General features: G+C 42.3%; 1 protein-coding gene across 1 annotated transcript in view; it reads right to left on the bottom strand.

Annotated features, from left to right (window-relative positions):
• Positions 1-16933, bottom strand: part of RSRC1 (arginine and serine rich coiled-coil 1) — a 305983-nt gene that overhangs the window by 137187 nt on the left and 151863 nt on the right. The window contains exon 6 of the mRNA XM_063442593.1: positions 16309-16360. Within this exon, the coding sequence (XP_063298663.1) occupies positions 16309-16360 (52 nt within the window). The remainder of the gene's footprint in view (positions 1-16308; positions 16361-16933) is intronic.

Here is a 16933-nt window from a genome sequence, read left to right as displayed (position 1 = left end):
TGTGTGTGGCCTCCCCACGTGCCTGTATGACCTCCCTACAACGCCTGTGCATGCTCATGATGATGTGGCGGATGGTCTCCTGAGGGATATCCTCCCAGACCTGGACTAAAGCATCTGCCAACTCCTGGACAGTCTGTGGTGCAACGTGACGTTGGTGGATGGAGCGAGACATGATGTCCCAGATGTGCTCAATTGGATTCAGGTCTGGGGAACGGGCGGGCCAGTCCATAGCATCAATGCCTTCGTCTTGCAGGAACTGCGGACACACTCCAGCCACATGAGGTCTAGCATTGTCTTGCATTAGGAGGAACCCAGGGCCAACCATATAAGCATATGGTTTCACACTTGGTCTGAGGATCTCATCTCGGTACCTAATGGCAGCCAGGCTACCTCTGGCGAGCACATGAAGGGCTGTGCAGCCCCCCAAAGAAATGCCACCCCACACCATTACTGACCCACTGCCAAACTGGTCATGCTGGAGGATGTTGCAGGCAGCAGACGTTCTCCACGGCTTCTCCAGACTCTGTCACGTCTGTCACATGTGCTCAGTGTAAACCTGCTTTCATCTGTGAAGAGCACAGGGCGCCAGTGGCGAATTTGCCAATCTTGGTGTTCTCTGGCAAATGCCAAATGTCCTGCACGGTGTTGGGCTGTAAGCACAACCCCCCACCTGTGGACGTCGAGCCCTCATACCACCCTCATGGAGTCTGTTTCTGACCATTTGAGCAGACACATGCACATTTGTGGCCTGCTGGAGATCATTTTGCAGGCCTCTGGCAGTGCTCCTCCTGTTCTTCCTTGCACAAAGGCAGAGGTAGCGGTCCTGCTGCTGGGTTGTTTCCCTCCTACGGCTCCTCCACGTTTGATGTACTGGCCTGTCTCCTGGTAGCGCCTCCATGCTCTGGACACTACGCTGACAGACACAGCAAACATTCTTGCCACAGCTCGCATTGATGTGCCATCCTGGATGAGCTGCACTACCTGAGCCACGTATGTGGGTTGTAGACTCCGTCTCATGCTACCACTAGAGTGAAAGCACCGCCAGCATTCAAAAGTGACCAAAACATCAGCCAGGAAGCATAGGGACTGAGAAGTGGTCTGTGGTCACCACCTACAGAACCACTCCTTTATTGGGGTTGTCTTGCCAATTGCCTATAATTTCCACCTGTTGTCTATCCCATTTGCACAACAGCATGTGAAATTGATTGTCACTCAGTGTTGCTTCCTTAGTAGACAGTTTGATTTCACAGACGTGTGATTGACTTGGAGTTACATTGTGTTGTTTAAGTGTTCCCTTTATTTATTTTAAGTAGTGTATAAGCCTGGCCCTTGCAACCAATGTTAATCCACTGAAGCTCACCTTGGCTTCTTATTGGATAATCGAGACGTAAATAAAGCAATTATGCAGACAATGCTAAATAACAAAAGCACATTTCACAAAAATGTTTGATTATACGAATAGTAAAAGAAAAGAGGGATGATTTTTGGAATAGATTGGGAAGAGGTAGAGGACTAAATAAGTAGAGAGATATACATAATCAAAAAGACAAGATGACATCCTCAGTAAATTAAAGATACAGCAACAGAGGGCAGTCCTGTTGAGATCCAGCATTATTGCAGCAGAGATGGCAATACACCAAAGAACAAACATTTATGACATAGGATTAATATAAGAAGCATGGTAATAATAATGGCACCCTGAACATGCGGCTAAGGAGAGCACAGTAAAACATCCTAAATTATAAATTCATGTGGACCGACATTTTTCCTCAATTTGTGTGTGGCAGCATTGTTTTGTTTGTCATTTATTTGCTGTAAAATAGGTTTGCACTTTAAAAATAAAAATAACAATAAGATATTTGAGTATGGCCATCCTCTGATAACAGCAATGTGAATAAGCAGAGAGGCCACTGAATGGCACAAATAGGAATATTGATGGAGTCCTGAAACATTGGGCAGCACCAGCACTCACTCACACACCCTGCACTGAGCAAAGACCACCTACAAGTTGTATTTTAACACTATAAGGCCAGGAATATAGGTTTGTATTCCTGACCCTATAGTGTTCATTTAAATCTGCATTTTTAAACTCAGCCTTCCGTATAGATCATGATATATGAGCCATTTTTTTCTGTCTTCTATGTAGTTTATGCTGCATGCTCTGGTCCAACATTCAGGCAAAAATTAGGTAGTTTCGCCAGCAGTGACAGAAACATTTAGAATATTGTTATTCTGTTCAAATTAACCAAAAACAAATTTAAACTAGAAGTCTACAATATGATTTTTATAAAACGTTTCACCCCCACTATAAACAACCCATGCAAATAAAAATCATATCTGCAGGTAACTAAAATTGCATCTTTCATACATAAAAAAAAAAATCTATATTAAGAGGCAGTCGGGGAGTGTCCACATGTATTTTATGAGCTGCTTGACTGTCCGTACTCTGAACTCCTCCACATGTTTTTATATTGTACCTTTAAAAGGTAGTACAAAGAATTTTTCTATAAATATTGTCTATGGTTCAAATTTTCCTTTCTGGTTTTATTTTTAATATTCAGCACCAGCTGCCCACTTGGTAATTTTGCATATCTGGAGACAAAATAAGCTATTTAACAGAGCCGCTCTTCGAAAGGAAAATGCCAAGAAAGTAAACCAATGATCCTATTAGTTCCAGTAGACTTAAATCAGAGGGGCAACGTATGTGGTCCTTGCACACACATCTGTCATTATCTGCTCGGATTCTATAGTATGCAAAGGTCTAAAATGTATTCACAATAAATGTTAATATAAAAATAAGATATGGATTAACAGACAGACAATTGATACACAGATATCAAAAGAAATAGACAAACAGATATAATACATACATACAGAGAGAGAGAGAGAGAGAGAGCGAGCTAGAGCGAGAGCGCATAAGAGACAGACAGACAGACAAATAGGATGGATGGATGAATGAATAATGCAGAGGGCAATGTTTTTTGGGTTTTTTTAACCTGTCATGTACATATCAAGTACAAGCAAAGCAACATTTTAAATTTCACAAAGAAAAAAAATCTACAACTAAAATTATTTTTTTCAAAATAAACAACAAAAAAGAAAAACACAGGTTACACGTTGATAAAAAATTTTTTTCAAAATAATTCCAAATAAATTAAAGTTGATTGCAGGCTGAAGAGAGAGAAAGAGACAGAGAAAGTGAGTGCTTTATGTTATGTTTAAATCAGCCGCATTTGTATTATCAAAGCATTGGCTGCTTAATTTATAAACAAGAGTCACGTTTTCCATCCCCTCCCTAATGCTCAATAATGGAGTCTCACAAACACATTCACAGACACCCAAGTGGATTGGCAAGTGACAGAAGCTCTGCTAAATCCTCTGTTTACACTAGGGATTAATAGAGTAGCTTTTCAGAAGCAAACTGTGCTGCCCATGGTCAAGGGAACCTGCTCCCTTTCAGCCCGTAGGGCACAGAGACAAAGGCCAGTCCAGGTAGGAAGTGACCCATAAACCTATTCTTAGCAGGGATTTATACAGAGCCTGTCTGTCTAATAGAAACTCCGTAAGACCACTAACTGGCCTGCAAGGCCTGCCAGGAGGCCTAATTACAGGTCTACAGAGCCCAATAACAAAAGATGGAGAGATTTAGTCTAGGGATGATCTGCTTTATACTGACTTAAGAGAGTCCATACAGAGTGACTAAAATAAAGAGGTTTAGCAGAAAGTTGTCCCTGGAGACGATGCAATGCAAGCTGGAGTAGAAAAAACAACCTTCAGATAGGCTTAAAATACGGCACTGTCTCTAAATTAATATTCAGATACGACTTACTTAACATCTGCTCAAACACAGGAAGTGGCTGTGATATTGTTAGGCTAAGCAGAAGAGACTATTCTTGTATATACACATTAGGAAATCTAAGTAAACAGCCATCATCTTGTGACCAGTCCTCCGAGCACTCTGTTAAGTAAAATGAGCCCTGGCCTCCAATTAAGCCATGTTTGCTCACACGTACGAAAGTGTCAGTCAGCAGACACAAGCGAGCGTACACAGCAAGCTTTCTTGTGCTAGTCTGCTAGCACTGCAATGGCTTGTTATCCACTTCTGAACGAATACTACAACTCTGGCAATAAGAGGCAAAGTGTGTATTACCACGCGGAAAACAAAACATACACACATTTTTTATATATATATATATATATATATACACACACACACACACACACACACACACAAACACATACATACAAGATGTATATAATGTATATAGTTTTCAACGTGTATTTTTTTTTTTTTTTAAGAGTTCACTTGACAAGTTTTGCGATTTTTATTGATCATGAAATCTTTAATCAGCTTTGGGATTCATCCTTGCTTTATTCAAGATGACTCATTTTCGGCACAACACTGTTAAGTAAGCAGTAACCAGCATTTGGATACACAGAGAGCAGTCAAATGGCTGCTGCGCTATCCATTTATAACACAGTTCCAATCATCCTATGTGATGATTTGAAAAGCACTTTCGGAATAATTTATCAGATAATCCCCTGTTGGAAAATATGGAGTAAGGTTAGTTCCCATAGATGGACCTGACTGGAATGTCTTTTGTGTTTTTTTTTTTGTTTTTTTTAATATTCTACATATATGCATTAAAAAATTATGTTTCTTTTATTATAATGTAACAATTATTAAAAAAAAAATATTTGGAGCTATACATTTGCCTTTTCAGACACATCAACTAACAATTTCTTGTTTTACAGCAGAATGCTTGGAGTTATTATTCTTATTATATTATATATAGGATTAACAGACACGTCTTTGTAACAAGACAAATAGACTTACAGGAACAGAGGGGTTGAGGGCCCTGCTCAATGAGCTTACATGCAAAAGGGAGTGTGGTATAGTGACACAAAGGGTAAAAGTAGGGGTAATGAAATAGGTTGCTACAAAAGTATTCACTGAGAATTTAGGTTATTTTTGATGGGTGCAGGAGAGGAGTCATGGGAGGGGGGTGGGGGTCAGGGATGGGAATGAAAACTCACCAACAGTTTAAATGATATGCTTTCCTGAAGAAGTGTGTTTTCAAAGATTTTTTTGAAGGAGTGGAGACTGGGTGAAAGTTTAACAGAGAAGGGAAGGGAGTTCCACAAAAAAGGTGCAGCCCTAGAGAAGTCTTGGAGGGGAGCATCAGATGTGGGAGTATGGACAGAGGATTGACGTAGGGTAGGTCTACGGCAGAGCGCAGGGGACATATTTGTGTATTAGGGAGGTTGGATAAGTAGGGATAAGTAGGTTGGAGCAGCATTATGTAGGGACTTGTAAGCAAGCACCATAATCTTAAATTGAGCCCTTTATCTTACTGGTAGCCAATGTAGGGACTGACAGAGGGGGGAGGCATGGGCGATGCCGGTGGACAGGAAAATGAGCCTCGCTGCCGCATTCATTATAAATTGCAGCAGTGCAATCTGGGAACACGTAAGACCCCTGAGAAGGGGATTGGCAGTAGTCAAGGCAAGAAAGAACAATGGCATGGACCAGCACCGTAGTTAAAGCTCATCTATTACAATATTGGCTACTGGCACCACATTTTTTTTAAATTAAGATAACTGTTCCCAAGGGATGGGGCAATTGTGATGGAATTGTTGATGGAGAGCTCCACCCAGAAAATAACTGTCAGAGGTTGTTATTGGAGCTAAACCTGAAGCATAGGTAAAAATGATATTAATATGTTAGCAAAATCCTTTTGATTTAATTTTTATACGACACACCTGTCTTAAAGCGGCACTGTCTCCACATTAAGGATCGACCGATTTTCAGTCTGGCCGATTTTCGGTCTGGCAATATTGGTATCGGCCTATAAACATACCGATATTGCCAACAATGCAGACCAGGGCCGCCATCAAGGCATGACAACTGAGACGGTTGTCATGGGCCCGGCGGTCCTGGAGCACACTTTTCCCTTCAGCTCCCTTTAGCTCCCCTGTCTAAATCTCCCGAGTCCCACGGCAGTCAGAGCGTTGCCACGGGTTACCATGGCAACGCACTGTGCGGCACGCAGGCAGTGAGAGTTAGACAGGGGAGCTGAAGGGAGCTGCTAGGAAGGGAAATAGGAGTGTAAGAAGGTAAGACTCTCATGCTGGTCTTTCTTTATTAACCTTATACCCTCGTCCTGCCAAGATTTATGGAATAAGTTGTTTAGTCCCTAGCTGCAACTCCACCTATCACAACAGAATATGTTTAATCCATCCTTGTTTAACACTGATCAGCTGATAGCTATGAGTTAACCGACCCGAGATGCACTCTTGATAAGTGTAGAAGGGAAAGGCTGTGGTTATGGGGAAAACGCTCTATTTTGTCAAATTAATAGAGGTAAGCAGCAGGGAGGGGGACTAACACAAAATGTAAAAAAATTAAATACCGTAATGAAAAAAAGAAATGTTAAAAAAATTAAAATGCCACCTCCCCCCCCCCCATTTTACACATTACATGCCTACACATACACTCACTGCATTTACTATACACACACACACACACTCTGCATTCATTATATACACAACCACACAAACACACAGTGCATTCATTATATACACACACTACACAAACACACACTCTGCATTCATTATATACACACACTTCACAAAGACATTGCATTTACTATGCACACACTACACAAACACACACTCTGCATTCATTGTATACACACTACACAAACACACACACACTGCATCCACTACACAAACACACATGCACACACACTCACTACACACACATATATTCTTGAAAACGTAAATATTCTGACTGACATGTATATTTTGTGCATTTACCTTAAAAAAAAAAAAAAAAAAAAAAAAGATTTGCCGGGGCGGGGCCTCACCGCCGGCGGGATCAGACGTGCCATGTCTGAGCTCCCGCTTCAGGGCCGCAAAATCGGCGTTGACCGGAGCCTAAACCCACCCAGCAATACCCACCAGCGACCAAATCGACCCTAAGATGCTGGGGTACACGGGGATACCCGCCAAGACCCTCCCTGGCACCATCAATGACCCAACAAGGACCCTGAGCATGGAGGAGCTTGAGCCGGGACGAGACGGCCGCTCTCCCGGGTCTCCGGCTGGTGTCTGGCTCCCCCCCCCCGCTGGACCGGGGGAGCATCACGGTCTACACGGGCAACTACTGGTGTACCAATCAAGGCCCTAAAAACCATCACCCTGCCGTGGACCATCGAGCAGAGCTCCTCAAGATGGCCGCCGCACGCCAGCCATGTGCGCGACCTACCCGCATGAATAGGGTGGAGGGTTGCACTCCATCAGCTGCGACGGCACAGAGCCAAGAGCCACCAACGGCGACCCTCTGCCCACATCACGCACCACCCTGGCTGAGGTAGGAGGGGGTTATATGAACCCATAAAGAATGAAAAACAACATCTTAAGCACAGAAAGGCCGCAACGGCCACTTTGCATCTCACCACACGGAGCACTCATGTGCGACAATCCGCAGGCATACCCGGACTACCCACATGCCTCCTCCGCCCACGCACTGGCTGACTTTCACTCTGTCAAGAAGGTCTGACCGGCAAGCCAGGGAGCTGACTATACAAGGAATAGGCTGAAACTCAGGCAGAGTGGGACTCTGTGGTACTTGTAACACCGGACTGGCTACCACTAATACCCCCACACTCACAGAGGGCAATGCAGCCAAACATCTACTCCGAGATTGATGTCAACATGTGGACAGAGTGATTTTTCTTCTGTTTACCTTTCTGTCTTATTTCATTCCTCACAACAGTTTTGAGTGAGAACACATCAAACCACCAAGCAAGGGCTAGCTATACCCACCTCGGCCTTGACAGTGCAGCATAGGTACCAGCGGACCGTTACACCCTCCTATGAAAGCATCCTTACCCACACTGCACTGGACTCTCGTACTAACTAAGCAATCTTTGGCACGGAATCACAAGGTGCCCAGTGGTCCATCAGCGGTACCAGCAGATGAAGCGGCAGGCCTACAAGCTAATGTGTTCCAGCAAGTATTTCCTAACAGTGCAATTAATCTTGTATATTGACCACTTGCATTATATGACCAGACCTAGTAGTATAATCAAACTAAAATGTTGTAGGCAGCATGTATAGCCTATCAGTTTCCTTTAATTTGTTAAGCCTGTCTGTTTACTCTTGAATTTCCTTACAAAAAAAAAGTGCAACGCATCTTGAACCTGTTATCAATAGGTCACCACTTATCTACTACTGTACTATTTTTGACATTAATGTATGTAATCAACAATGCACTTTCAAAAAAAATTTAAATAAAAATAATAATAAACATGTTCAGTTAACAGTAGATTTGTGTAGAAATTGTTTATTTTTTCAAAACTGTAAATGTACAGAATATCGGTAAGTCATCGGGTATCGGCTTGAAAGTTCACAGATTATCGGTATCGGTTCTAAAAAAAAAATCAATATCGGTCAATCCCTACTCCACATGATGCTTTGCATAATTTGACCCCTGACGGTGACATCACCACTGGCAGTCTGGTGGCTGTGGGGGGATTGTAAAGGTGAGTTCTACTTACCTGGAGCTGTTCCATGCGGGCGCAACCGCCACCAGGAACCAACATCACTGCTTTTCCTATTGTGTAGTATTGTCAGGTGTAGAAAATAAAAGTAGTCTCTACTTGACTCAGTATATATCTTAATGTGGTTTGAATTTCAGTAAAAGATTCTATCTTGCAGAAAGAAAAGTCCTGCGCTCAACTCCCATCACTACTGGGCGGCTGCAATGACTACAGTACACATCAGCCCCAATACATAGTAAAAACCAAAGAAAAACATGTTACCTGCGCTCTGTCCTTTATCCCTATGTATTTTTAAAACAAATGGAGGTCTTTTAGTTACCTCCAATGGCCATGAGAGGATTGAGCCCACCTGCCACATCAAGGCAGACCCCCCTAGGTGGGTCCTAACTCTAACCATTCACCTTGCTTCCTTGAGCCTCTGGCAAAAATCTCTAATGAGACAGAAAGGGGTATTTTTTATATACACCCCTATACATTATTAACCCTTAATAGGGAACACATGGGATGGGCGGCTGCATTGTAACAAGGCTGAGATTCTATCTTTATGAAATACTAATTTTGGAGGGGATGGGGGACGGGGTGATTATAATAACTGTACAATTAGTTCTCATATTATTATCCATATACTGTTAGTGAAGCAGAAATGAAAATCTGAAAAAGGATGCATGGAAAATGAATAAATAAGTACAGCAAAGATTTAAGCTTTGCTATGCCTATATTGCCAATCATTTAGCAAATTCAATTCAGAATAAGTTGCAAAACAGTCAACCTGGATATTTTCTCCCAACCCAGCTATTTATTATAAATTTAACAATGGAGCACAATTCAAAGTTTAAAAAGCAAGACCCCATATCAGATAAAATGTCAAAGTGAGCTTTCACCTGTTTGTCATTGAAAGGGTTAAATCAACATATATTTAACTGGAGAAAAATTGGAGCATAAAAATTTCATTATGCTATATACGATCTTCTTGGAAGCAATTTGCATTTAGTTATTGAGTTTGCTATGTATTTGTAATATTTAATGCGCTTAGACAAGGGGGTGAAAAAACAGCCGTTTAAGAGTTAATATAGTCAACATATTTTTAAATATGTCTAAAAATTCAAAGTATATATTTCATTGTGTCTTTAATACATTTCAAGGTGCTAAATTAAAAAAATGAGGGGTGACAGCTGTGAGCACAGTAAACAAATTGTTCTTTTTGAGGGCTGTGCTGTCACATCTACTTTATAATTATACGCTTCAAAAGCATATTAGAGATATGGAGAATAATGCAGATATATTTGAAGCTATGAAATATAACACTGTTTAGAAATATTATTGGAAAAGATGTGAATATTTGCAACCTGTATCTACATAGACACCCTCACTTCAGCAGACAAAAGATCAGTAAAAATAAAATTGGAAGCATATTCTACAGAAGATGATAATGTTTTAAAAGAAGGGACCAGTGACTAAATGTAGGACAGACTTCGACAAGGTCATACCTAAAATAACTGTAATACCTTATTTTGCTATTGGAAATTGGACAACATTCTAGCTAAAAAATGACTGCACAACATCTTCAGGACAATCTGTTCCACGAACAGGTAAGGTTGGTGGGTTAAAAAGTCAAGTGAGAGGGGCGGAGCCTAGCCACGGAAGCAGCCGGCCGCACGTATAGTGAGCTCCGAGGAATACAGCCCTGTAACCAACGAAATCTACTACAATTCACCCACAGAAAGAGGCCTGGGGAGACCGCTTACAACCACTGACCTTATGGGGCGCAAGATGAAAAAACCCAAACCGACCAAACCGCGGGAAGGGCTGACAATAGGAGATCTATGGCGGCAGGCCCAAGGCGCGCATGGTCCCAATATGGCGACCCTCGCGGAAGACGGCTCAGATTTTTCCGACGACCTGTCTTATGACACGGAAGCGGGTATGATACCTACCTTAACCCACCATTCACCAAGCCAAAATATATCCCCGCAGACTGACCCTGAGTCAGCTCCGGTGACCACGGCAGTCCTAAGAGACCTCCTTGCAGATCACCACAAGAAAATATCAGCCGACGTGACGGCACTGCAGGCGACCTACAGGACCTAACAGGCAGACTTAACCAGCTGGAACATACTACCCAAACAAGTTCCCAGCAAATTGCCTCCCTCCAAAAAGCAGTGCAGGAGATAGAACAACAAACTCGGACCCTAGAGCAACGCCTCGCAGCCCTAGACGACGCCAAGAGAAGGAACAACATTAAAATACGAGGGGTCTTGGAGTCAGTAGTGGAGGCGGAACTGCCACACTTCATACGGCGCCTACTGACGGCCTTGCCAACACCACGGGGCGCCAAAACAGCGGTGCTCACCGGCACATTCCACATACCAAGATCGTCAAAGGCTCCCGCCACGGCCCCAAGAGACATTATTGTTCAGTTCCAGAGCACTAAAGATAAACTAGCGGTAATGTCCGCCAACAAGGGGCAGGCGTTCTACCGCTTTGAAGATATGGACCTATCCTTTTACTCGGACCTATCCGGCAACACACTGGCGTGGAGATGCTCCATGAAACCACTCACCATACTCTTACAGCAACATAACGTCCGCTACCCGCCCGACGCGAACCCTGACTATCTCACACAGAGACACGACCTACAGTGTTCAGGAGCTGCACGAGAGCGTCGCACACCTGCCGAAACTGGGCCTCCCGGCAGAATCGCTGACCCAACAGGTCCCCAATGGCACCCCCAAACGGCGTCACCTGTGAAACCCAGCAGGGACCCCCGATTTTGTCCCACAAACATCCACGCCGGACTCCTATGTACTTGCAACTACCTGAAGGGTGGACAGTCTCAACTGAACTTAACTCTCCATATTGCTTCCGTTGCATAATGTCTCCCGAAGCATTTTTTTGGTTATACTATAGTTACAATGGAAGCTTGACCTCGAATCTCGAGCCCCAGCACACCAAGGTACTGGTACACACGGCACCTAGACTGGATGACCTCCATCTGTATGCCCCCCATCCCCAGTGCCAGGAGAGGGAGTGGCTGCAGCCGATACCCCAGAAGGCTCCGAAACAGGCGTCTGGTTGCTCTCAATACACATATTCTTGCAAAGCCATATAATTGCCTAGTTTAATTTGTCATGCACATGTTGGTATAAGCTATGTGACTCGACCAACGATGACCCAATGCTCATATTTTTGCTCAGTCATGAGATTGCCTAGTTTAATTTGTCATGTTCATGTTTATATGTGCTATATGACTCGACCAGCGACGACTCACTGCTCATATTTACGCTGAGCCATCCGATTGCCTAGTTTCACCTGTCATGCACATGTTGGTATAAGCTATGTGACTCGACCAACGATGACCCAATGCTCATATTTTTGCTCAGTCATGAGATTGCCTAGTTTACTTTGTCATGCTCATGTTTATATGTGCTACATGACTCGACCAGCGACGACCCATAGCCACCCCACCCCTGCCTCTACTATTTAAAGGACCACTATAGTGCCAGGAAAACATACTCATTTTCCTGGCACTATAGTGCCCTGAGGGTGCCCCCACCCTCAGGGACCCCCTCCCGCCGGGCTCTAGGGAGAGGAAAGGGGTTAAAACTTACCTTTCTTCAGCGCCGGGCGGGGAGCTCTTTGCCTCCGATCCTCCTCCTCTCCTGCCATTCGGCTGAATGCACACACGCGGCAAGTGCTGCGCGCGCATTCAGCCGGTCTCATAGGAAAGCATTATCAATGTTTTCCTATGGACGCTTGCGTGCTCTCACTGTGATTTTCACAGTGAGAATCACGCAAGCGCTTCTAGCGGCTGTCAATGAGACAGCCACTAGAGGATTTAGAGGCTGGATTAACCCTATTATAAACATAGCAGTTTCTCTGAAACTGCTATGTTTATAATAAAAAGGGTTAATCCTAGAGGGACCTGGCACCCAGACCACTTCATTAAGCTGAAGTGGTCTGGGTGCCTAGAGTGGTCCTTTAACCATAAGTAAGTTGACTGAAGCGGTTAACCCCTATACGTAACAGGGTTGTAAATATTGTAACAAAGTCAGACCCTGCTAATAGCCACCCACAGTAAACTCTTGGAGTCATGGACCCACGAAAACCACCTGCAGAAACAGGTTGTGGGCCGCTACGGGGAGGGGGGGTGTGGTCCCGTGCCATGGGGCAAAGACCTAGTCAACTGACGCCCTCCACGGGACTACTAAGTGAACTTGCTGTCATGGTTAACTGTACTTCACCTGTTTGCAGCCTAGCAAGTATATCCTCATCCTACTAATACTACCATTACTACTCCTAAAAATGCCTGTAACACAAGCAACTTTGATAAGTACACACTTAGCCTAGCACGTTTACTACAATTCACAAATGTATTCCTGAGCTGCAACACGACCCTTCCGACGGTCAATGTATGCTGACCTGTTGTTACCATATAATTAATCTCACACTGTTTTAATGTTCTAGGCCAATCAATTAGCACCTTGCTACTGTGAATTGCGGTAAAGCAGCCTGATCAGTGACATACTACAGCCTGATGGGGTGTTGCCCTCTGCCATAGGGTCCACTCTCCTCTCTCAGGTGTGATCCACAACATACCTGATAATACCGCTCCCATTGAGTTACTGAGGGCGCTAGCATACTACTTACTATTACACACTACATATAATATGTGACAAGCTTCATCACACTGTTTAATCATATAAGAAAGACTAACCTTTAACATTTCTCCTATACGGACTTATATAAAAATTGTGCAATGTTTTTCAATGCCATGTAATTGTTAAAATGTGTTTTCCATAACTGATTGCACCTGCTATCGTGGCAGGGCAAACAAGATAGTTCATGCTATGCACAAATAAAATAAAGAATAAAAAAAAAAAGTCAAGTGAGAGGTGAAAATTCTGTGGTCACATGGAAACAGATATGGTTCCACGGTTGCCAAGGTGAATGCAATGAACAATAAACAAGTATTCCTAACACTAGATGCTAGGGTGTTATAACTATTTGGATTACTGGGCTCCCCTGTACCCATTTTAAAAAGCATTTAACTTATCTTATATCCCCCGGAGTGCTGTTCTCTCCATGGCCTTCGCAGATCATTATTACTGATGAACTTGGCCAATCCAATGCTTACCGATGGGAAGGATAGGATGCATGCCAGGCAATCACCACACTGTGACCAATAAGCATCTCCACATGTATCTAGAGTTAATTCATACATGGACTTCCTGGGCAGGGTCCTGCAAAGATTGCAGAAGCTACATACAGCATCTTCATGCTCTGCATAGAGTCACTGAATGTTCCCAAAAGAGAAACATTGAATCAATGAATCGATACAGGGAGCTTTCAGTGTCTCAATGCAAACCGCAGAGATGCTGAATGAAGGTCCTTCAATCTTTGCAGGTCCTCTTCCATAAAGTCCCTTTAGTAGGTATCACTAGAGGTGGCATTACGCAGAAATGTAAACACTTCCTTTTCTCAGAAAAGGCAGTGTTTGCACTGCTTAGCAAGCAGGGACAGACTATTTGTCTCAGAACAACATTAACCCCTTAAGGACACATGACATGTGTGACATGTCATGATTCCCTTTTATTCCAGAAGTTTGGTCCTTAAGGGGTTAAGCTGTAGTTGCTCTGTTACCTATATAGGGCTTATTTTAGAAACATACATAATATTCATACTGTTTATTTCACCATAAACTCTTGATAAATCATAATGATAATTACTTAATGTCACACTCCCAAAAAATAAAAAAACTTTTTCTAGAATGGTATTCATATAAACTGACTACAGAGAACTAAATCATTAAAACTTTAGATTGATAATGATTCTCTACATTTACCAAGCAGTTCACTATCTATTTATTGTGTTATTTCTAAATATATTGTATAGCACTTAAAGGACCTCTATAGGCACCCAGACCACTTCAGCTCAATGAGGTGGTCTGGGTGCCAGGTCCCCCTAATTTTAACCCTGCAGCTGAAAACATAGTAGTTTCAGAGAAACTGCTATGTTTACATTGCAGGGTTATTACAGCCTCTAGTGGCTGTCTCCCTGACAGCCACTAGAGGCCGCTTCCGCGATTCTCAGTGAGTAAATCGCACTGAAATAAGATCCCCATAGGAAAGCATTGAGTAATGCTTTCCTATGGGCGGGTTTGAATGTGTGCGCGCCTCTGGCCGTGCATGCACATTAGGCAGGGAGCCCGGTGCTGGATTAAGGTAAGTGGCTGAAGGTGTTTTAACCCCTTCAGTCCAGCGGGAGGGGGGGGAGGGGGCTATTAACCCTATAGTGCCAGGGAAATGGGTTTGTTTTCCTGGCACAATAGGATCCCTTTAACAAAACTATATACATAATGCTACAAACAGTAAGTAACTATTGTCTTTGAGTAAGAAAAACAATTCTACATAATAGTAATGCCCAGATTCATCTAAACGGCCATGTTAACCTTAACCACAGCCTGTGTCATAGATAGCTCCAAGGCACTGCAGAGCAAGCCTAGATGTTAATTAACTGTATTTTCTGGGATTCTCAGCCAACCAAGATTCACGGACTCCATTTCCTGCTTTACTCTGTCAGTCTATAGGTTAGTGAAGCCCATTTCCCTTAAAGCAGAAAAAATGTATTAATTTTGGTTTTCCTTTGCTTATGACCCAGTATCTTAATCAATATACTCTCCCCTTGACAGTTATCTTATATTTATTATCTTGTGCTTAATCTCATTTCCTGGGCGCCAACATTTTATTGTCCTCTGCCCATAATGTCTGTTATTTGCCTTTCTGTGGGATTAATTTTACTGAAAGATTATGGGTCAATTTTATTGGTAACCAACAGAACCTTGCTTTATGCTCCACCCATTGTCAAGTCTTGACTGCTATACATAAGGAATCAATTTTCTTTATGCATTTTATGAAAACTAAAGCACTCCGGAAATAGAGAGATTCTGACACAGGTAGCTATATAGAAGCAGATTAGTTTAAGTTTATTTTTATTTTTGTCACATATCCACTTTTAAGGCTGCTTATTCATAATTCAGAATTTTATAAACTGCTCAGGAGTTTCTAGAAATCAGCTGTGCCTAGGTTAGCCATCACTGATATAAACTCATCATACTAATTATTTTTATAGAGCTAGATTATATTCTGTAATATAAAAAAGGCTTGGGCACAAGGACTAAAAACCAAAACACAAAGTCTGGTGCATTGTGGTCCCATTACAGTGTTGCACATTTGAACATTCCAAGTTATAATTCATAACCTGCTAACAAAACTGCTGGGTTGATTTCACCATCACGCTCCAGGTCAGAGTTCCTCCTGATTGTGAAAATAATGAATGGTATCAACTGTCTTCCGATTTGACATACTCCTGCTCCCATAGCCAGGTGACCTTAGACAAATTGTTAACTTTGTATCTCTCATGTAAAAATGTAGATTCCTTTCCCTAGAGAGCAGGAATCCACAGCTTCTACACGATTCCCCATTTTACATTTACAAACATCTCCCTTTTGCTGTGGCAAAAATAATGCAAATATATGTTTTTCTGCGTCTGTTTTGATATCATTCCCTTTTAATCCGTCCCTTTCCTCTTTAAAAATAATGACACAAATAGAGTTGTTGGTTGTTTTTTTTAGCATTGACAGTGCATAATACAGCTTTATAATGAGAGGTGTTATAGGGAGGAGTTCCTAGTGGGTAATTATTTCAGTTTCACACAAGTAAAACCTTTATCTTCTATCACTTACCAGCAGCTTGAAGAACCATCTGTAGCCTTGCTTTGGCCTGTTCAGCAGGAGGCTAAAAACAAAAGACAGAAAGCATATTTACCATACATTATAGGACTAATCAAAGGCATGGGCTTTATGACACACAAGGAATACAGCTCGGAGAAAGACCAAAAACATCCATAAAGCAGCAAAGCCCTCCCAATTGTTATGCAATATCCATTATTTGAATACATATATTTATCATTCTCCAACCCCCTCTGTTTCACACCCCCCGAGATAGGTTCTTCATTTTCCCATTTAATTGTTAGGATACATCTACTTCAATGCAATGGAAATTGCTGTACGCCTATCTTAGTATTAGGGGGAAAGCATGTTAAAGTTCTGATCACAAGCAGAAAAAATAGGAGTTACCATTCCATATTCAATGAAATTACTAAACCAGATCTGTTGAGATTTATTTATTTTTTTTGTATTATAAAATTCTTCTAATTAATTATGTTTATTTAGTTGTATTATATTCCATTTCCAATTTATTACTGAGCCAACATAGACACAAAGACAATATATTGCATGATAAAGTTCAAAGTCGCAATCTAGATAAAGATGTTTTATGTAGTTATTTATGTTCTGTTAAGTTATCTCA

This window comes from Pelobates fuscus, chromosome 2 (assembly GCF_036172605.1).
Source record: "Pelobates fuscus isolate aPelFus1 chromosome 2, aPelFus1.pri, whole genome shotgun sequence".
Classification (NCBI taxonomy): domain Eukaryota; kingdom Metazoa; phylum Chordata; class Amphibia; order Anura; family Pelobatidae; genus Pelobates; species Pelobates fuscus.
Note: the sequence above shows the minus strand (reverse complement) of the source record. Positions and strands in the feature narration are given on the sequence as shown.